Here is a 24,012-nt window from a genome sequence, read left to right as displayed (position 1 = left end):
ATGTGCTTTGAATTTCAGATCCTTATCCACCATCATCCCAAGATCTCTTATTTCTTCCACCTCCAACAATACATCCCCACCAATAGTAAATTCTACATCCCATTTTTGTTTTCCAAATTTTATAACCTTAAATTTTGCAGCATCTCCATTCCTATGCCCATTCATTCAATCTATTCAAGTCTTCTTGTAAGGCTCACAACATTTGCTCTGCTCGTAATAGTTTGTCCCAACTTTGCATCATCTGCAAACAACTGAATATTCCCATTCAAATCTTCCTCAGTATCATTTAACATACAGGTTAAACAGCAGTGGCCCTAAAACATATCCCTGAGGCACACCACTAGTGACTTTCTTCTTCTGGGATATTGCTTTCTCATTATACAACTTGTACTCCAATTCAATGCACTAGTCTAATATCCAACCCAATTCACTCTAGTTTGACCGTCAACTTATCATGCAGTAATCTATCCAAAGTCTTTACAATGTCTATGTATACTACTATATATCCATCTTCCACCATCAAATGCTGCTGTCACCTTATTGTAATAAGTAAGTAGAATACTAAAACATGACCTCCTTTTAACAAATCTGTGCTCTTCATCAATGATAATACCACTTTTGTCAACCCAGTTCTAGATCCGGATTCTCTTCATCCTTTCCAACATTTTAACGACAACACACCAGACACACACACAGATTGGCTTATAATTTGATGCTTGAATTCTGTCACCTCCGTTATTAAGTAGTACAATCTTGCCTTTCTTGTACTCTTTTGGAACTTGACCCAATGTAAGACTCATCTTAAACACAGATGTCAACTGTGTTTATTCCATGGCATATTCCTTCAAAATGCACTTGCTATATTATCAAGTCCCACAGCCTTATTCATATCAAGTTTGCTTAATTACTCCCATATCTCTTCCTCACTCACAGTCAATCTCTCTTGCTCATCATCTACTGCTCTCACACTCTCCATGATGTCACATTCACAAGGATGAAAGACCTTTATGAACTGCTCATTAAATATCTCAGCTATATCCTCTGCAGTGAAACTATTATCTATTCTGATGATTCTATTTAAATCTTAAGAGATCCAGATTATATCTATTGCTTTTTTTTTTTTTTTTTGAGCCTAGCAGAAGAGTTTATCAGCATTAGCGTGTGTATCAATCCTGAAAAGACCAACTTCCAGAATTTTGAGGCATTTGATCCTACATATCTTCCTCTTGGGCTGAAACCAGAGGAAGACCCATATCAACTCTATGAATACTCCTCTGAGAAAAAGATGTCAGAGCACAGATACACCCTCCCCATCCTTGAGCATAATGGATACACAGTTGATGACCCAATAACAATTGTCAACACTCCTGGGGAGATATTTGCTGAAACATCAGCAGTATCTTCTTATCTTTCCACCCCTCCCAAGTTCTTTGCCCAAAAATCTAAAGCAGAAAAACAACAAATTTTGTTCTCTTTGAGCAGTACAGAAGAATACACAAAACAAGAAATGAAATCTATGAATGCTGCTGGTCAGTGATCATTAGTGTTAATCACAATGGAGAAAACAAAGGATCTTTTGGTGCTCGATAAAGGGCTTATTGTGGGTGCCTGTCTGGCTGGAGCTGTGGTTTTGAAAGCAGCAGAGCTTACTGGTTTCTCAAAAGGTGCGATATCCTAGGTGTTTAATCAGTGGAAAAATAACCCATTTACTTGTCTAAGAGGCATAACTGTGGTCATAAGACAATCTGTCAGGAACAAGATCACTGTCATCTGAGAAGGCTTGTATGGACAAACGGAACTTCCTGTGTGCAGCAATCGACTCAAGCATTTAATGAAGACTATTCCTGACTCATATGTCACCAAATTGTGCACAGGGAATTGAAAAGGATTGGTACTGGCAGTCACTAAAGGAGTTCCAATACAGTATTAAATGAAAGTTTCTAATTCAGTGGCTGGTATAAGGCCTTAATTGAGCTGTATATGGATTTTGTGTTCAGATTTGGTTGCCTAGTTTAAGGGGGTTGCAGATATTTTAGATAGGGTCCAGAGAAGATTTGCTGCATCATTGTCAGGTGTCTGGAATATGAAGACAGACTGAAGGAATAAGGACAGTAAAATGAGAGAGACAAAATTTTTCATAGAGCAGAGAGACACAAGAGACCACCCTGGAAACTGTATAAAGTGAATTTGTGAGCAAGCTAGGAGTAGGAGGTTCTTTGCATTGAAATCAGTTGGTGAGTGTATCATCTGAGAGTATGGTGCTTGCAGAAACTGTGAATGGGTGTTTAACAGGGGCAAATGCTGGTCTTGAAATTCATGCTTGCTCTTGTTATCATAATAACCTTCGAGATGTATCTGGAAGGCAATAGACAGCGCACTCAAACTAACTACTGCTTCAGCCATTTACCTGCAATGTTAGTACTAGTACTTAAGTACTGCTTGGTGCTGGTAGATGGCCGAAGATGCATGTCTATTTAATATTTATTTTTATAGGATTTTGTGTAAAGTGTCGAATACACAGCGTTCCTTGTGACTCTGGAAAGCATCTTACAATTCTAAATACTGCAGTATAGCTTAATGGCCTGTGGGTTTCATTGAAATTATTTTTTATTTAATCGCGTTTTAATGTTAAGTAGTTATTTTTTCAAAATGGCTGGCGGCCATGCATTGAAGACCCCTGATCTATACCAACAATTTCAGAGCTGAGTCCTTTATTGAATATACTGCTGTTTTTCATTACTACATTATCTCTAGTCAGATTTCACTTGAATGCAGTACTTATATTGTTGAACTGCATACCATTCAGCTTGCACTTCAACAAACAAAAGAGGAACTTATCTTCCTCTAAGAAGCTAAGCTATATATACTCAAGCAAGTCTTGTCATACTTGGTCAAAATGCATGAAGTTTTTTAGGAAGACTTCTTAGAGAGAAATAATTTATATATAGAATTGCATCTGATCATAAATGTTCTTTTACATGTAGAATGCATTGTTCATCTTTCTTAAATTTCTTTGTATGTATTAGATATTTATTTACTTATATACTGCTGTCACTTTTATCGTGATGCAATTTGCCCATGTAGGACAGACAACAAACCCACCCTGCCTATATTATTTTTGTTCACTGCTGTTATAACTAGGTAGCATTGATTTATTGGATTAGTAGATGGTGTATCCTCTGGTTGTGGGTATCTGTGAATGCCTTCTTTAAGTGTAAGTTGAATTTCATCACCCAATGTTAGACTACTCCTTATTGGAGCCAAAAGTTGCCTGAAGAAATTCAATCTGTACATGAGTCAACAAAAAACTACCAAACCTATAATCATCCGCCCATGCAATCGCTACTAATATTGTACTATAGGTTTAAAACATATGAATGAAATCTGTATTTGTATATATACTGTCCGACCACAGAAGAGAGCCATCGTTGACAGATCGCCAAGAAGAGTCGATTCATGTTGAAGGGGAGAAAGGAACAAAAATGTAAAAATCACCAACATGCGAAATAACTTGCTTTATACGTAAAATGTTTACATATAAAGTTACCACTTTAAAAACTAGAATTTTCATAAAAGAAAAGCTAATTTTCTGACATATAATAATAAACGCTCATCCCACGAAACGCATTGCTTGACCTATTATCAGAATGGATTCGCCTTCTTCTGCCATGTGCAGAAGTGTCTTGCATCTGTGGTCACACAGTATATATATATATATATATGTATATAACTTCTATTACATTATAATTTTCTTTTACTTTGTAATCTTTTATCACCTGTCTTACCATATTATTATTTGAATCATTTGTCCCTACTATCACAGTCACATGCACATATTTGTATATACAGGTAACCCTCATATAATGCGGATGTTTGGTTCCATAGAAATGCCGCATTATATAAATCGTGTTATGCGAGACTCAGTTCACATGGAAAAGGGTTTGGTTCCGAAGTAGTTTTTTTTTTTAAATTATATAAACAATGATATATCCAACAAAAATATTTTTTCATTTAATTCAAGTAATTCATGTAAGTTAAGAAAACACAAACTAAAATACAATTTTATTTAATGTTGACCATAAAAACAAACTTATAATATAGCTTACCAGTTTCACCAGCAGACTGTCTGGCTTTTTCAAGGCGTTTATGAAAAGACATAAAAATTAGTAAATGCAAATTGAAAGGAACATAAAAAACGTTGTGAACCAACTAGTAGCTAAGGTTACACGTTCGCATGACAGATAGGACTTATTGTTCTTATTCATTATCACGCATGCGTGTTTGTTGTAAACGTGTAATGTGATTACCGGCTAGCTGTAGTTCAGCTTGATTAAGAGAGAGGATAAGGTTTTTCCACGAACTTTTTAGAATTACATCCTAATTTCTGTTGAGGTTTCCGTCAGTTGTTGACACCATTGCGGCTTCCTTGAATAAACGATGTCTGTAGTCATCATCGAACTGTTTTGCACTCTATCGTGTGGTTAGATGTACAGAAATGATGTGCTAAGCCGGAAGAGATACTTCTGTTGTGGTTTACATCACCAACATGTTCTTTTTGTCTAATTTCTAAACTCCGTGAAGTTTGTCCTATGTAGACAAGACCACAGGAGCAGGGAATGTAATATACTCCTGGATATTTGTAGAATGGTACCTTATCTTTTGGGGATCCTAAAACTTGTCTGATGCTGGTGGTTGGTTTGAAGACCACTCTGATGTTGTAGGCTCTTATTATTCTTGCTATTTGATAAGAAATTGACTTGATGAAAGGGATCACTATAGTAGAAATATGCTGGGAGTGTGATTCTTCTTGTCTGGGGTTGTCACTGTATAGATATTTTTTATGATGTTTTGAGGATATCCATTTTGTGATGATAATGTGTTGGCTATTAGTGAGAGTTCAGTCTGAGTATCCTCCTCTTCTGATATAAACTTTGTCCCTATATTTCAACATGTGGATAATGCTCAGTTTGTGTGTCTTGTGATGGTTTGAAGTATAATGAAGATATCTTCCAGTATCTGTGGGCTTTCTGTAAATAGATAATTTGACACTGATTGTTTCTTTATCAAAATGTCTAAAAAATGCAGCTGGTTGTTGTTTTTCACTTCCCGAGTGAATTTTATCTTGTTATGTATTGAGTTGATTTTATCCACAAAAGATTTTAGGTTTTCTAAGCTGTCTTGCCATATAATGAAGATATCGTAAACATATCTCCACCATGTAGATGGTCTGGGGGAGATTGTGGAGAGAATTTCTTTTTCAAGCTTTTCCTTGAAAAGGTCTGCACAAGATGGTCATAGTGGGCTTCCCATTGCTAGGCCTTCTAATTGTTGGTATATGGTGTTGTTAACCTTGAAGAAATTAGATTGAAGGCAGTGTCTAAACATCTGTGTGATGTCTATTACCTCTTCTACTGGTACATTGGTGAAAAGGGATACAACATCTAGACTGGCTAGCATATCTGTTGGTGCAATCTTAATGGTTTGGAGTTTATTTACAAAATGTTGACTGTTCTTGATATAGGATTCTATTGATCTTATTTTATTATTTAATAAGTTTGCAAGATGCTTTGCCAAAAGGTAGGTTGGTGATGATCTTCCATCAACAATTGGACGGAGAGGTATATCCTGTTTATGTATTTTAGGTGTCCCATATAGTCTTGGAGTGATGTGAGGATTTTAGTGTTCTCTTCACTTCTTCTGGCAAAAGTTACAATTTCTGATTAGTTAGTTTGTTTCATTATGATTTTTTATTGTGGGGTCTCTGTCTAGGATCTTATAAGTGGAGTTGTCTGAAATAAAACATTTAACTTATCATAATAATCTTTAGAGTTAAGGATAACTGTAGAATTTCCCTTATCAGCCTTTGTAATAATGATATCTTTGTTTTTCTTCAAGTCGAGAATTGCCTTTCTATCATAAGGAGACGTGTTGAGAACAAGTTGTTTGGCTTTGGCTAGGATTATCGTACTTTTGAATCTAATAGTGTTGGCTACGTTTTGCGATAGTGGATATAGGCCTTTTTCAATTCCACACATGAAATCCATTTTAGGAATGTGCAAACACATTCCTAAAATGGGCATAATCGAAAAGTTAAAACCATTTTTGAGAATGTGAGACTATGATTTGAAAAATTAAAAATCACTTTGTCGTCCGGGAGGTTGTTTTGTGTCTGATATTTTTTCTTGTAAAGTTCATTGAATTTCCTAATTTGTTTGTCCTTATAAAGTTTGAAAGTTTTTTCATAACTGCGTTGTATCATTTGATCTAATTGATTGCATATGGTATATTCTAAATTATTAGAAATTTCATCAAAGAACTTACAGCAATTAATATCACTTTTATTTAGTTCGTATCTCGTGTGTTGAATCCTTTCTCTTACAAGCACCAATGAAGTGCGTAGATAAATATTTTTAGCTGATATAGAGTTGATATGACCTCTGACTATGAGGAACTTTGGAATGATGGAGAATTCCCTGCAACGTTTAAGGAACATTAGGTGGTTCAAAAGTTTGGCCTTTCTGCATTTTTCTCTTTCCATGCACCGAACTTTGTGTTTTATTAAACTGTTTAAACTAAACATATTTGTTCGTTTATAATTAAAATACAATTTTATTTAATGCTGACCATAAAAACAAACTAATAACATAGCCTACCAGTTTCACCAGCAGACTGTCTTGCTTTTTCAAGGCATTTATGAAAAGACATAAAAACTAGTAAATGCAAATTGAAAGGAACATAAAAAATGTTGTAAACCAACTAGTAGCTAAGGTTACACATTCGCGTGACAGAGAGGACTTATTGTTCTTATTCATTATCACGCATGCGTGTTTGTTGTAAACGTGTAATGTGATTACCGACTAGCTGTAGTTCAGCTTGATTAAGAGAGAGGATAAGGTTTTTCCACGAACTGTTTAGAATTACATCCTGATTTCTGTTGAGGTTTCCGTCAGTTATTGACACTATTGCGGCTTCCTTGAATAAACGATGGTTGTAGTCGTCATCGAGATATGGCATGGAGCTGTTTTGCCACTCTATCGTGTGGTTAGACGTACAGAAATGATATGCTAAGCCGGAAGAGATAATTCTGTTGTGGTTTACATACACCAACATGTTCTTTTTGTCTGATTTCACATTACATGTTTACAACAAACACGCATGCGTGATAATGAATAAGAACAATAGGTTCTCTCTGTCACGCGAACGTGTAACCTTAGCTACTAGTTGGTTTACAACATTTTTTATGTTCCTTTCAATTTGCATTTACTAGTTTTTATGTCTTTTCATAAACACCTTGAAAAAGCCAGACAGTCTGCTGGCAAAACTGGTAGGCTATATTATAAGTTTGTTTTTATGGTCAGCATTAAATAAAATTGTATTTTAATTATAAATGATCAAATATGTTTAGTTTAAAACACAAACTGTGAAACAAATACATAGTACAAATTGTACGGAAATTTCATTGCACGTAATGTACAAATGTTTTAGGCAAAATAAAATAAAGTGCATATTTTAATCGTCATCACTGTCTTCAAAAATAACATTTCGTAGATGTTCTTTATTTACAAGTGGCTGCATGTCTTCATCAATTGAAATCTCTTGGACATCATTTTTATAATTGTCATTGCATACTTCGGCTGGTTTAGTTATCAAGAAGTCAGTAATAAGACCTTGCTTACCACTATGCTGCAATTTTTTATTAAGTTCATAATATGGAGCTAAACAAATATCCAATTGTCTTGTGAATTTTCCGGAGCGCTCCAAAGAGGGATCATTATCCGTAAAATAACTTCCTAACTTTCTTGCAAAGTCCAATCCTTCTGCTAATTTCTTTAAAGTGAATTCTTTAACGAATTCATCACAATCAGAATCTTTGGCAGAACTTTACCTGCCATTTGGTTTGATGTCATCTATTAATTGTACCATTTCCTCCTCATTTAAATCTGTTTCCTCATCAATTAATTAATTTCGTTTTCAACCTATCACAAAAGCCCTCTCCACCAAAAATGTGTGCAAGGTTTATTATACGACTTAGCTCGGCATACACTAGAGGTACGACATTTTGTTCCAGAACAGTGGCGGGCCATATTTTTTTCCAGCAAGCATTCAGAGTAGGGGTTTGTAATTTCTTAATGGACAGAAAAATAATTTTCACACAATTCAATATTGCAAACTCTTTCCATGCTTGAGGCAATGTCATGTTTGGATTAGATTCCATTTTTTGCAAAAGTGATTGGAATGTTCGAATATAATATGACTTAAATGTTGATATTATTCCTTGGTCGAGTGGTTGAATAAGTGAAGTAGTATTAGGCAGCAAAAAAGTTATTTTAATATTCAGATGTCTTAAATTTGTTGGGTGGCCTGGTGCATTATCTAAAATTAGTAGAATTCTGAAGTCAATATTATTTTTCTTTGTGTAACTTTCTACATCTGGTACAAAACACTTAATTCTCAATTTTCAAACATGCTAGCTGTAACCCATGCCTTTTTGCTCATCTGCCAACAAACAGGTAAGGTGGACTTGTTGAGCCATTTCATAGGAAAATTTAAATTTTCTCTTAGAGAGAAATGGAGTTTCTTTTCAATGTTGTTTTTTTCCCTTTCGGTGCAGTTTTAGTGGCCATTACTAGAAAAATAAATATTTTACATAAAAATAGCATTACATATTAATTACGTAACTCAGCTCGAGATTAACACATTTGTGATTTTTAATGCACTTTCCTGGCAGAAAACGAAAAGAATTTTCAACAATAAATACTTCCTATGATAAACAATTCACATACATGTGTGTTAAAGGGTATTTCCCTAATATATATTCGCTACTTATAACTACATTTGTGATACGGGCAGACACAAATTTAACGAAGATAAAATTTGATTTTTAAGTCGTGTGGTGAAAAATATACGAAAAGATAAAGGGTTACTACAATTTTTAGAATTTGTTATATCAGTACCACGTTGAATAAGGATTATTACAATTTGTAGACCACATTATACGAGGGTTGCCTGTATTTCATAATCAAATTCTTGTTCTACTACTTTCTTCTTGGAAAACAAACTTCTGCAGTCTGAATATTCATCATACTTATAAGAATTCCTGTGAATTGCCATTATGAGATGTTCTTTACTTCTTTCAATCTTCTGCTCCCATCTGGTAATGCTGTATGCATTTTATCTCATCTTTGCTAACTCTTTCAGTTCTTGCACTCACTTGTGCAGTATGACTTTCATTCATTCTCTTGTTTAACCATTACTCGTGTTCTCTCATCATTGCCTTTTACAACTACTAGCTTGGTTTCTCTTTCCTCTACTGACATTCATTAGTGTCTTGCATTCTACTCTTGATATTTATTCTTCTGTTTACATTTGTTGTCCCTCGTTCATTACTCATTTTATTTTACTTATGATGCTACAGTCACATACAAAGCACCATCTTAACATTATCTTAATTCAGTATGTTAACATACTGAATTGTTATTATTATTATCCAAGACCTCATGGAGTCAAAGACTCATCTGGGAAGACCTTTTATCACACACACACAACTCATCATACTGTGCTTTGAACACATTCAAACTCCCTGCAGTCACAGCAAGGCATTCCAATCATTTACAACTCTGCATGAAAAAAAACTGCCTTTCACTACCCTAATCACACCTTCTTTATACAGTTTACGGGGATGACCTCTGGTTCTTCCACTATTTTCTGTAGAACTTCTCCAGCATTGATCCTATAACAACCCCTTACTAACTTGTAGATGATCTCTATCATATCTCCCCTCTTCCTCCTATCCACCAGACTCTGCAAATTGCATCTCTTCAATCTTTCGTCATACTCGACATTCCAGAGGTCAGAAACTACCTTAGTCAGTCACCTTTGGACCCTTTCCAACATTTCTTCATCCTTCTGAAAACCAGGTGACCAAATCTGGGCATAATAGTCCATGTGTGGCCTAATACAACAGAACAAGAATCTCCCTACTTCTACACGTCAGTGTCCTCCGCATCATTCCCAGAAGCCTTTGTGTTGTCTTCACAATTTTGGCTATGTGTCCTCTAAATTTAAGATCTGTATCCACTATCACCCCTAGATCTCTTATTTCTTCCACCTCCAACAATGTATCCTCACCAAACATAAATTCTGCATCCCATCTTTGTTTTCCAAATTTTAAAACCTTACATTTTGAAACATTGAACTCACATCCTCCCCATTTCCGTGCCTAATCACTCAATTTATTCAAGTCTTCTGGCAAGGTCACAACATCCTCACTACCCTTTATGGTTCGTCTCAACTTTGCATCATCTGCAAACAACTGAATATCTCCATCCAAATCTTCACCTATATCATTAACATACAAGTTAAACAGTAATGGCCCTAAAACAGATCCCTGGGGCACTCTGTTAGTGACTTTCCTTTTCCTGGATATCGCACCCTCATACACAACTTGTTGATACCTATCAAATAGCCAGTCTCCAATCCAATGCACTAATCTAATATCCAATCTCATCTGCTCCAGCTTGACTGTGAACTTATCATGAGGTACTCTATCAAAAGCTTTTGCAAAATCCAAGTATATTACTGTGTATCCTTCTCCTCTGTCCAAGGAAGAAGTCACTTTATTGTAATAAGTAAGCAGATTACTAAAACATAACCTCCCTTTAGCAAATCCATGCTGTCCATCAAAGATTATATCATTGTTGTCAACCCAACTCTGGATCCTAGTTCACACAAGTTTCTCCAATGTTTGAGTTCGATCACCTCCTTTATGAAGTGGCACAATCTTGCCCTCCTTCCACTCCTTAGGGAGTTGACCGAGTGCAAGATTCGTATTAAAAAAAATATGTCAACACAGGTTCCTTCGCACATTCCTTCAGAATACGTTGCGATAGATTATCAAGTCCCACAGCCTTATTAACATCTAGTTTCCTCAACTCCCCATACACCTCTTGCTCACTTACAGCCAGTCTCTCCTCCCCATCATCTACTGCTCTCAATCTCTCCATGAAGTCACATTCACAAGATTAAAAGACCTGTATGAACTGCTCATTAAGTATCTCCACCACACATTCTGCAACTGCTCTCTTTATACCATTTTCTCCAATCAATGTCATCCTTCCATAATCATTCTTTCTTTTGCTGACTACATAACGAAAGAACTCCTTAGGATTCTTTTTGGCTTCATTAGCTAACTGCTGTTCATACCCCTCTTTAGCTACCCTCACCAAGCAAGTCACCCGCCTTGCCTGGTCTTTGTAGACCTCACGGAATTGGTTATTTCCACTTCGCTTATGCTGCCTCCACAATGCCCTCTTTCTCTGTATCACATGCTTAATCGCTTTATTCATCCATCTCACACCTACTTTATTTAACCTTCTCATCCTTGGAATATATTTAGACATTGCATCTACTAGATAGTTTTTGAAAATCTCCCAAGCTGCATTGATCTGTTTTCTAGCTAACTCCTCATTTCATATTACACCCACAAGCTGTCTCCTGAGCTCTTCATAATCACCCCCCCCCCCCTTGTAGTTCCACATATACCCTTTTCTCAACGAGGTCCTCACACTGCTGGCAATCACCCAGGTAATCACCTCATGGTCACTCTCACCAATTGGTGGATGATTTGACACCTCATTTATAATTACATCCTCTGATGAGATGACCAAATCCAAGGCCCTCTGTTACATACTGTCTGAGGTAGTTATCCCTCAAAAACTCAAGGAACTCATTTTCTTTACTTCCAGTTGCTATCTCATCATTCCAGTCTATATTGCCATAATGACCACCCTCTTCTTATTTGCTTGTATAATTTGATTATACATTTCATTATCACCACCACCCACATTTCCTGGTCTATAACAACATCCAACCAAGTATTTGATTCCATTCACCTCTATCTCACACCATACTGCCTGAAAACCATTGGCACTATTTCCTTCTTGCATCTCTTTGTATGGACATAATTCTTTCTCTTTCATCAATAACACTCCCCCTCCTTTTCTAACCTCACGAAACACATCATACCCTTCCATCTCTATTCTTGTCAGGATGTCGTCTTCTTCCAACCATGTCTCACTTTTTCCGACAATCTTTGGGTGAACAGACGTAATTAATGCAACCATTTCATCTGCCTTGTTTCTTATACTTCTAGCCTTTGTATACAAACGAAACAACTCATTTCTGGATCTACAGATAGTTCCACTGATACCACCCACTCGATTTTATCTCTCAATTTTCGACTGGGGCCATTTCCCTTTCTGTTTAATGTGATTAACTCCATGGAGTCCGCAGACTAATCACGGGAAGCTTTACATATTATGCCAAGCACTATCTAATATTTCTGCAGTATCTATCATTCTTTGCTTTCACTCATTCACAGTCATGGCGCCTGCAGCAGACTGGCAAGCTATTCCACTCTTTAAAAGCAAAAAATCTAGTCCTTGCACCAATGCTATCTATGCTCTTGCTCACTTTCCAAGGATGGCCGCTTGTTCTGCCATTGTCAGACTGTTATAAAAATTTCCTCTGCATTAATTCTGTAAAAACTCTTCAGTAATTTGCATATATCTCAGTTCTATCACCCCTTTTTCTCACCTGTCAACCAATTTTTATAACCCGCAAATCTTCAACCTACCCATATGGATCCCGTTCCTGTTCTACCCAGTCCTGTATTTTGCTCTTAATACCTTCTCCAATACCTTGACCATGATTACTGAGATGCTGATCAGTCTTAGAGCCTCTTCTATGCAATGGAACTATTTTCCCATCTGAAAGTTTTTTCCCACTTGGTTAGACTATAATAAATTTAGTTTAATCCTTTATCCAAGTGCAAGCAAATGAAGTTTGTGCCTGAAATATCTTCAGGACTGAAGCCTGAAAAAAAAAAAATTCCAACATCTTTCTCTATATCTGGAGTAATTTAATAATAAGGTGAGACACCTTTTGGCAACTCGTATAGCTAAATATGACTTCTCCATTGCCTCCGCCTTCATATCACCACCTGGCTCCCACTGATGAGACCTCAATAAAGGTCGAAACCAGTCTGGGTAGTGGAAGTTTGGAAGTTTTTGGGTCTGCCTCCCACTGATGAGACCTCAATAAAAGTTGAAACCGGTCTGGGTAGTGGCCCTTCCCTTAATGCATAGCAATATACATGTCTGCAAGATGTGCTTTGCATTATGGGAGATACTGAGACAAGGAGTGATGAGAGCTTGGTCCACCTTTGCTCGGAGTTGCACCACCTTACCTCAGTCCTGAAGATATTTTCAGGTGCAAACTTTGTTTGCTTACACTTGGATAAAGGATTAAACTAAATTTATTACACTCTGGGTAGTGGCCCTTCCCTTAATACATAGCATTATGTCTGCAAGATGTGCTTTGCATTATGGGAGATACTAAGACAAGTAGTGATGGGAACTTGGTCCACCTCTACACAATGAGTTGCCTCAGTCCTGAAGATATTTCAGGCACAATATTTGTTTGCTTGCACTTGGATTAAGGATTAAACTAAATCTATTATAGTCTAACCAAGTGGAAAATAAACTTTCAACATCTTTCTCTAAATCCAGAGTAATTTAATAATAAGGTGAGACACCTTTTCACAACATGTATAAGTAAATATGACTTCTCCATTGCTTCCACCATAGTGGGAGCCAGACCACCTCTGGGTCTGGCTCCCACTGACAAGACCTCAATAAAGATCAAAACCGGTCTGGGTAGTGGTCCTTCCCTTAATGCATAGCATTATACATGTCTGGAAGGATATGTGCTTTGCATTATGGGAGATACTAAGACAAATAGTGATGAGAGCTTGGTCCACCTTTAACCATGAGTTGCCTCAGTCCTGAAGATACTTCAGGTACAAACTTTGTTTGCTTACACTTTGATAAAGGATTAAACTAAATTCATTATTTTCCCATCTTTTCACCCCCTTGGAATCAATCCAGAGCTGAGACGTAAATCAAACAATGTGGTCAAAGGCACCCACTTCTGTAGCACTTTCTTGTAAAACTGAAGTTAGTATACCATCTAATCCATAGCTGTAATCACATCAAGGTTTTGTAATATTCTATGCACTTCCAGCTTGTCTATTTCTATTTAAGTCCTTGCTTCTCTTGTTGCTGCAAAATCTCCACCTGGATGATATTCTCAAAAAGTGATCTCTTAGTAATTTACCTATTTCATCTGCTTCACTTACTTCCCTATCATTGGCATTTATTAAAATTATTCTTTCATAATCATTTTTCCTTTTACTTGCAACATACCATAAGAACTCTTTGTGATTTCCTTTGGCTTGCACTGCTGATTTCCTCTCATACTCTGATTTTGCCTTTCTTATCATATTGGTCACCTTTCTAGATGATTTCCCTCCACACATTTTTTTAAGCTCCTGCTTAATGATGCTATTCATCAACTTAACTCCCAACTCTAGGTATATACAGTCCACTATTATACTTCTCTCAAATACTCCTTTGCCATTTAACCCATGTGTGGAGGCTTAATGGATTGTATACAGCACTCAGAAAGGATTAAAACAGAATTTAATACTTCCTATATTTCGTATCAGTCACTGAGATATCTTCAGGGATTACAAAAAAACTAATGTAACATATTAGTACACAAATACTACACAATACTAAGCCCAACCACGTGGGTTACTCTAAAGTCCTATCTAGGTGGAGCGCCCTCTATGGATGGTTGTAGGTGACCTGGAATGCAAGGTGTGATCTCTGATGATTATTGTTTCCCAAATCTGAGGAAGCTTAAAGCAACCATATTTATTTAGATTTGGTTGATTTCTGAGAGATGCTGTAGATTCTATGAATAGTCTCCCTTTTTTTAATTTACTGTGGTGGAGCATGGTGTTTTTTTCCCAAGAGATCCTGTGGGTTGTATCCAAGACATGGTCAGCCATGCCTGACTGACTGACTATAGTCGTGGTTGCAGATGTATGACTTGTGTTCCTGTAGGGCAGATGGTTGCTGATCTGTCTGTCTATCCAAAGTACACCATGTTACAGGAACAGGGTACTTTATAAACTCCAAGTACTGAGAGAGGAGGGAGCTGATCTTTTGTAGAATGGATAAGGGTAGCAAGGTTGCAGTGAGGCTTAAATGCTGTGTGTAGGTTGCTTATTTAAAATCTTGGCTATTTTTTCTGATGTCCCACAGATGTAGGGTATGTTGATGGCATTTCTAAACTCTTTCTGAATAGATGACTGGGAGAGGAACTGATTTTTTTTTTTTTTATATACTAGGATTGCTGTAGCCATTGGAGAGGAAGGTGTTGTGTATGTGGTCAAGCTCAGTTCTAAGGGCTGTTCCACTGGAAAAAAGATTGTGGGTCTCTTAGTAAGAGTTTTAATAATGCCATATTATTGAGCGGGGTGGTGGTGGGAGAGTTTGTGAATGTATCTGCCTGTGTGCGTGGGTTTTCTATATACCGTGAAGGAATGTAACTAAGGTGTCTAGGAAGGGTAAACAATTATTCTTTTCCTTTTCCATCGTGAACTGGATTCTTGGATGTAGGCTGTTGAGGTGACTGAGGAAGGAGTCTAATGTGGCTGGGCCATGAGGCCAAATAGAGAACACATCATCTACATATCTTAGCCAGATAGAAGGTTTGAGAGGGGCTGAGTCTATTGCTTGTTTTTCAAAATCTTCCATATAAAAATTGGCAAGGGGGGTTGAGAGGGGGGGGAACCCGTGGCAGTTCCCTCTATCTGTTTGTAGATTTTGTTCTTCCAAGAAAAATAACCAGAATAGATGGCAAAGGAAAAGAGATCTAAGATGTCAGAAGGAAAAACGTTTTCTAAGCGTGTTAAGGTATCAATTAAGGGAATATTGGTAAACTGTGAGGAGATGTCAAAGCTTACCAATATGTCTGTGTTATTTAAGGTTAGATTTTCTATTAGGGTTTTAAAATGGGTAGAGTTTTTTATATAGGATGAGGAACGTCCAGTGGGGGGGGGGGTCATAGAGTTAGCCAACTGTTTTGACAGTTTGTAGCAAGGTGCGTTAGTGTCATCTATAATAGGTTTTAGTGGGGAATTAGGTTTATGGATTTTTGGTAAACCGTATATTAGGAGGGGGAACAGAAAGGTTTGAGTTTTTTCATAATTCCACACAAACCTCCAATGATCTTGGTTATAGACAAATTCTCTGATGCAATCACTAGATGTAGCACTCTCAAATCCCTAGTATGTTCCACCACTGTGTGCTGCCTCAGGTAATTAATCTTTAGTAACTGCATAAATTCTATTTCCTTCTTCTCATGTTTCCTTTCCTCCTATAGTTGTAGTCTCCCATAATAATTACCAACCCTCCACTTATTTGCCGATGCATACTATCAGCATCATCCTTCACATCCCTTAGTATGTAGCAGCAACCAACTGTATGTTTTATGCTGCTGGCCTTTATCTCATGTCAGATGTTGAACTGGTTTGTATTCTGGAGAAAAACCAACCAACAAAGTTTTTTTTTTGTGTGTGTGGATTTTTATTTGCTCAAATTGCATTTTGAGCCTGCATAGCTTAGTATTGATGATGATACCCAAGTCTTTCCACCCAAAGGTGGAAAGACTTTGGTTCAGATACCATCTAACTATTTGTAAAGTACCTTCATGCAACTTTTTTCATCAGAATCTAAGTTATTCAGTCTTATATGGAGTTGCAGGGTTTGTTCACCCTGCAAAGTAGACAAACTGGCCAGAAGGACACACGAAATTTATAGATGCAATACGCTGGCCTCATAGCCTTAGTTATTTTCTATAATTCTAAAGAAAAAAAAAATTTAATTGTTAATTTAAAAAAAAAAAAATTAACATTTATACAACAAATAACCAGATAACCAGCAATGTGCTGTTATCTATTATGTTACTATTATTACATAGTAATAATCCAAGAGAACCAAATTATAGTTTTCTTCCAGGCTTTCAAACCTTGAAGAAATACTATATTACAGATTTTAAATTGTAATAAATAAAAATAAAACTTAAACACAGTGGAACCTCTGTCGAACAACTCTCATCTCGTACATATTTTCTGAACAAAAAATGCACCGGTTTCGAACAGAATGTCGGTTCCCAAACAGGCAACCATGTGCTCCACGGGCTGAGATGTATGGCTGGAGAGCATCAGTTACGCCGCAGCCTCCACTCAGTGCAGACACCTGCTCGACTTTGCAGTGCCTTTTCTTGATTTTCTTTGTGTTTTTTTTTTAATAATTTATTATTAAATAAGCCACCAGATGGAGCAGAAGAAGGAAGTGACAGCAGCAAAGCAAAAAGAGTTTCCAAAAAAAAAGTTGTTAGAGCCACAATAAGGTTGGAAAAAAGAAATCGTATCCAAACATGTGGTATTCGTGTCTCGGATCTTGCTATGCAGTTCGGTATGGCGAAATCAACGATCTGTACAATACTCAAAAATAAAGAGATCTATTTTTGTCTATATTTTATCTATTTATTGTGTTTATTCTTTTTGTATACGATTTTATTATTATTATTATTACTACGGGCTACTCCAGGGAGTCCTTAGACTCATCGAGGGAGGCCCTAAACATCATGTTCACACAACTGTTCAACATTCTCAGAGTATCTATCATACCTTGCCTTGAACTCGCTCACTGTCATAGCACCCACAACAGACTCTGGCAGCTTATTCCACTCATTCACCACTCTAAAAGTAAAGAACCCAGCTCTAACACCCCTGTTAACCACGCTCTTGCCCAGCTTCCATGGGTGTCCCCTAGTTCTCCCACCACCAGTCCTGATCTCAAAAATATCCTCTGAATTAATCCTATAGAATCCTTTTAGCAATTTGAATGTCTCAATCATATCTCCGCTTTTCCGCTTTATCAACTATTTTCTGAAACCCACAAATCTTCAACCTGTTCTCATATGGTTCATTCCATAGACCTGCTATCATCTTAGTCACTCGCCTCTGGATCCTCTCCACCTCCTCCCCATCAAGAATGAACCGAGGTGACCAAATCTGGGCACAGTAGTCGAGATGAGGTCTTATCAGGGCTCGGTACACAGGTACAATAACTTGCTTGTCTCTGCTCGTCAAGGTATTTTTCAACAACCAAGTGAGTTGATGAGCTGATTTAGCTACTTTCGCAATGTGCCCCCTAAACTTCATCTCCCTATCCACCAACACTCCCAAGTCCCTGGCCTCATCAATCTCTTGGAGTACAGTCCCACCAATGTGGTATACTGCTGCTAATCTTTTCACTCCGAAATGCATAACCTTACATTTTGACACATTAAATTGACATCCATTCTCCTTAGTCCAGAACTCCAATCTATCTAAGTCATCTTGCAAGACTTTGACATCTTCTGCGTTCACTATCGCCCTACCCAACTTTGCATCATCAGCGAACAAATGAACTGTCCCACTTAGACCCTTCCCTATATCGTTAATGAACAGATTAAACAGCAGTGGTCCAAGAACAGAACCCTGTGGCACACCACTAGTCACAGGCCGTCTTTTGGACTCTACTCCTGAATAAACTACTCTTTGATATCTCTCCATCAACCACCCAGCTATCCATCTCACCAACCCTATATCCATTCCCATATGTTGTAGTTTACGGATTAGAATTCCATGTGGTATCCTGTCAAACGCCTTTGCCAGGTCCAGCAGTATCACTGTAAACCCATTTCCCTTATCCAGTTCAGCCGTCACCTTGTTATAAAACTTGAGCAAGTTACTGAGGCATGATCTACCCTTCACAAAGCCATGCTGTCCTCTGTACAGTATCTCATTTTCATCAATCCATTCCTGTATTTTTCCCTTGACTACTTTCTCCAAGACCTTGACAACTACTCCTGATATGCTGATCGGTCGGTAATTTGCAACCATAGTCTTGGATCCTCCTTTATGCAGTGAAACTATTTTCCCCTCTTTCCACGCCTTCGGGACTAAGCCAGACCCGAGACTCAGATTAAACAACATGGTCAAGGGCACTGATAATTCCTTAGCCGCTTCATGCAAGACCTGTGCCGGTATACCATCCAATCCCACAGATGTATTCACATTAAGGTTCTGTAATAGACTATTCACCTCCACTTCATTCATCACAATTCCCGTATAAACTAATGGTTCCTTCATTTTTTCAACATCACCACCTGGATGATATACTTTTGCAAAGTGCGTGCTCAGTAACTCCACTATATCGACTGGTTCAGTGAACTCTTTACCATCGTCATTCCTTAAAATCATTTTGCCATGTACAGTTTTTTTTCTTGCTTGCAGCATATTGAAAGAACTGTTTGGGATTCTCTTTTGCTTGCATAGCTAGTTTCCTTTCATAATCGGCTTTTGCTGTTTTTACCACACTCGTTACCCTTCTGGCCTGCACTTTATACCGTTCGTGTGCCTGCAGGTCACCCCTTTCTTTAAATTCCCTCCATAGTTGTTTCTTTTTTTGCAGCTCAAGCTTAATGGTGTTATTCATCCATTTAACCCCTCCTTGTTTCACTATTCGGACCTTAGGTATACAATCAGCCATAACCTCCTGTAAATGCTCTTTGACCACTCTGGCACTGATCCAAGCAATCTCCTAAGCTTGTCATACTTGCCAGCACAGTAATTCCACATATACCCTGTCTTAATCACAAATTGCACACCTTTAGCCACCTCCCAGGTCAAGACCTTATGATCACTCTCACCAATAGGTGGCAACATGGTCATATTCATTACAGTCAAATTTTGAGATGCAATTACCAGGTCAAGCACTCTCACACCCCTAGTATTTTCAATTACATGCTGTTTCAGATAGTTATCCCTTAATAATTGAATAAAATCCATTTCCTTCCTCACATGTGTCCTCTCCTCCTTCCAATCAATGTTACCATAGTTGAAATCCCCCATAATAATTACCCTCCTTCCACTCATTTCATCAATTTGTTTATGCATACCATCTCCACCATCTATTCCATCACCTGGTCTATAGCAGCACCCAACTGTATATTTTATTCTGCCAGTATCAATCTCACACCAAATAGCCTCAAATGAGCTCCTTTCACTATCCTGCAATACTTCAATTCTCCTTGGCTGCAGTTCATCAGCTATCATCAACAACACCCCTCCCCCAATTTTATTCTCTCTGTCCCTCCTAAACATACTATAACCTACACATTCTATCCCACTAACTATATCATCTTCCGTCAGCCATGTTTCACTAATGCCAATAACCTGTGGCCAGGAAGAGCCAATCAAGGCCAAAAATTCTTCCTTCTTGTTCCTAATACTCCTGGCATTAGTATACATGAATTGCAGTGATCCCTTTGTCCCACCCCTATCTTGATGCGTTATTCTAAATGTCCCATTCCCATTTTTTGTCCTTAGTGCTGGCTCAGGTACATTATATACATTTTTACACTCAACTGTCTCACTGATGTCTGGATATCCACTCCCCCCCTCCTTGGTAGTTCTAGTTTCCCTGGTTCTGCACATACATTTTCACTTCATTCAGCAACACTTTTTCCAGTCTCCGCACACCAAGTCCATTCAAATGCAGGCCATCCATCTTGTATAAGTCCTTTCGCCCATCAAACTCATTCCACACGTCCACGAATTCCACACCACACCGTCCGCATAACCTGCGCATAATGTCATTTGCGATTATGGCCCTCCTTCTAACCTCCTCTCTGTCATACCGCGGTAACAGACACACTATTCTAACTCTGTCACTCTTTTCTTTCGCTACCTTTAACAATACTTTCAAGTCCTGAAAAATGCAATTTTATGCATGAAGTACTGTTATAAAGCTTTAAATAAGCAATCATCTGGGGTTTGGGGACGGATTAATCCATTTTTCATTAATTCTTGTGGGAAAATGGTTTCAGTTTTCAAACAAATCAGTTTCCGAACAGGCTTTAGGAATGAATTATGTTTGACAACCGAGGTTCCACTGTATATGAAAGTAAAACTTCCATTATTATAAATGGAATTACTTATTCATCTTGATTTTTTTTCTAACTATTAATTTTTCTGCGTTATTAATCTATATTGTAAAAGTATTTATATTAATTTCACTGATATTATTCTATTAAGCATACAATTAATTTTTAGCTCTTCCTCCATCCCCTTCAAATTTTCATGTGCTGCAGCCAGTTGGTTGTGATGCTCTATTAGTAGGATGGGATTATCCAGAAGAAAATGTTGATACTGTAGGCTTTGAGGTAATAATGTCAGCTTTACATAACATATTTATATCTCTTTGACATAATGAATTGTTTAGAGTATCACGTACATAATGGCACTTGATGATAATATTATCTCTGTTATCAGACCACCTCCATGGAATCAAGACTCAGTATAGGAGGTGTCACTTAATCATTAACTCAACTGCCATATTGTGCGTTTAACTCGTTCATACTCTTTACATTCACACCTTCTGACAATACTTTTCATACACCTATGTAAAAAAAAAAAAAATCTACTTCTCCCTTGCTTACTCACCACTCTTTTATATTGCTTCTAGAAGGATCTTTTTCTCTTCTGCCTATCCACTGAGCTCTATAAATACCATTTCTGTCAACCTATAGTACATTAGTAATGAGCAGGTTAAGGTTTTTTTTTTAAATATTTTTATTTTTAGATGATCTGAGAACCCTCCCCTATTTACCAAATATGGAACTAAGGTAGGGTTCAAGCTGTTTCAGACCTTCAGTAAGTGGAGCGGTGGCTGGCTTCACACTGACGAATGGAATTTGTCTCTCACCTCAAGACATTCACAAACATCCATGCCCACAGCAGGATTCCATTCTGTAGTCTGTTGGTTGAAAAGAGAATATTGTAACCACTTAGGCTGGGACATCTAATATCGCCCTGTTTTTATTTAATGGAAAGAAACAAATGCTAGGGATAATGTTATCTAAATTATTCTCCCTTATCTTCACATTATCATTCCTACGAACATGGTATTATTAAAATATTAACTATTAGAGCTAGAACAATTCGTTCTAAACAACAGCCTTACCCAAATAAATTATATCCATAACACTTTCTTAAACAATGGCTATGCAACCCTGATCATAAAAAAATCCACTGCAGTCCTTTACACTCAAGGCATTTTGGAAAAACTAGCACATTAGTTCTCTAAAAACAGCCCTTCTATTAATCAACAATTACCTGCTCAATTAAAGACATTTTTGATCATCGTCTTCTTGCAGTGGTGCACTCAAGATTTAATCTTGGGGGGGGGGGGGGATTAAGTAGACGATTTGAGAATAGACACTACACATTGCATACAACCTATGACTAAGCATCTGCAGTGATCACCAATACATGAAACCCGCATCTCCTCTGGTCCGGCTCAGGCAAACGAAGTAGCGCTCGGTCCACCCGAGTACTACCTCGTTTGCCTTGCATTCACAGCGGCCATGATTCCCAAGAGCTATAGGGTATTTTGTGAACGCTAATTCATAAGTAGTATAGAAATAGAAGACATGATATATATAAAAAAAAAAATTATTTTAATTAGGAAAAGATTTTTGGAAAATTTTCTAGTGTTTTTTCCTTTTTCTTTTTTTTGCGGCCCAGGCCAGCCCCCTCCCCGGGTGTGCCACTGTCATCTTGACAGAAAAAAAAAGGATAATCCCTTATCTACTCATTGAAAGTATCTCTCCATCAATTTGTTGTTTGGTATTCACAAGACAAACCACCACACCATCTCCCTACAAGAAAGTCTGCTGCACCAAACTGGAAGAAATGCCAACATCTATCTGAATAAATGCAAGAAATATATTCAGTTCCTATACTATAGCTGCTCAAAGACTGCAGATCATGCTTTAATTGGATTTTATTATACAGATGCAGACTTAAATCCGAGAGACTGTTTTTGGAATCTGCCACAGTTGTAGAACATATCCTTATATCACATTACAAAAATCTTGGAGAGCATTATTATGAGACTATCATCTCAACAATCAAGAACTCCTTATCATGCCTCTAGGATATGCTAGTTAGGACTGCAGGATTATACTGTTCAACACTATCTTCTATTGTTTGCCTTTCTTCCTTCTTTATGCACATGCATTTTCTTACCTTTATGTCCAGAAAGATGCCTTTAATTAAGCCAAAATATTGGCTTAATTATTAAATAAAATTTAGGTAATTATTATCTGTCTTATTAATTTTTATTGCCATTAAACAACAACATTAGCAATTTGTAGTGGATGGCTGACAGATAATTTTATTTCCTTCAGCATATTAATTCTATTAGACTTTTTCAGTAGTTGGTAGCTAGAACAGCTCATTAGATTACATGGATGTTCAAGAATGTTCTGACAAGGAGGGATAGGGAGGTTATTATTCCTGTTTATAAGGCACATTCTGATTTTTGCAATTATTGCACACAGATCTGGTTACCTGGTTTTGTTGATCCAAAGATGAGTAACGAAAATGATAGGTCTGTGGAATGCTCCATCAGGACAGATTCAAGAACTGTGGATTACAAAGGCTAGTTGATAAGCAAAAAAAAAAAAAGGGGGGGGGGGGAGTATATGATAGAATCATCAGTTATTAAAAACCTTTCATAGCATTGACACAGATTTTTTTTTTTTCTTCAATAAATGAGATTTCCAGGGATCAACACTGGAAATTGTGTAAGGATTTGGTTAACAAGGGTTGGAAATTTAGATCTTTTGCTTGAAGGACAGTGAATGGGTTGAATGGTTCCTTGAGGTAGTTGTGAGTGGCTCATTGGAAAATGAGTTTAAGAAGCATGATAGGTATTGTGTGTGTGCATAATGGTTAGTATGAGTCTTTGACTCCCTGGAGATGCCAAAGAAAATAACATGTGGAGCTTTTTGGTTATTACATAATTACTGGATTATCTAGAACATTCAATAAGGATATTGGTATTTCTTACATATTTATAAGGATATTTCTTACATAGTGTTATTTACCTTTTTACTATGAGAACATTTCTCCAGTAATCCAGAATTGAACTTTTGCCTTCTGAATTACGCAATGCAGCCATTGAAATAGTTACTGTAGTTAGG

The 24,012-nt window shown here is 37.2% G+C and overlaps 1 protein-coding gene across 2 annotated transcripts in view; it reads left to right on the top strand.

Annotated features, from left to right (window-relative positions):
* LOC150106497 (uncharacterized) overlaps window positions 1-24,012 on the top strand; it is a 553,742-nt gene that overhangs the window by 504,520 nt on the left and 25,210 nt on the right. For both annotated transcript variants that reach the window (XM_090393159.1, XM_090393158.1), the window contains one exon: window positions 21,077-21,186. In XM_090393159.1, coding sequence (XP_090249285.1) covers window positions 21,077-21,186 — 110 coding nt within the window. The remainder of the gene's footprint in view (window positions 1-21,076; window positions 21,187-24,012) is intronic.

Source organism: Typopeltis vanoorti, chromosome 5 (genome assembly GCF_054136105.1).
Source record: "Typopeltis vanoorti isolate ZY-2024b chromosome 5, IOZ_Tvanoo_1.0, whole genome shotgun sequence".
Lineage (NCBI taxonomy): Eukaryota > Metazoa > Arthropoda > Arachnida > Uropygi > Thelyphonidae > Typopeltis > Typopeltis vanoorti.
The sequence above is the reverse complement of the archived record's forward strand: the minus strand, read 5'-3'. Positions and strand labels throughout refer to the sequence as shown.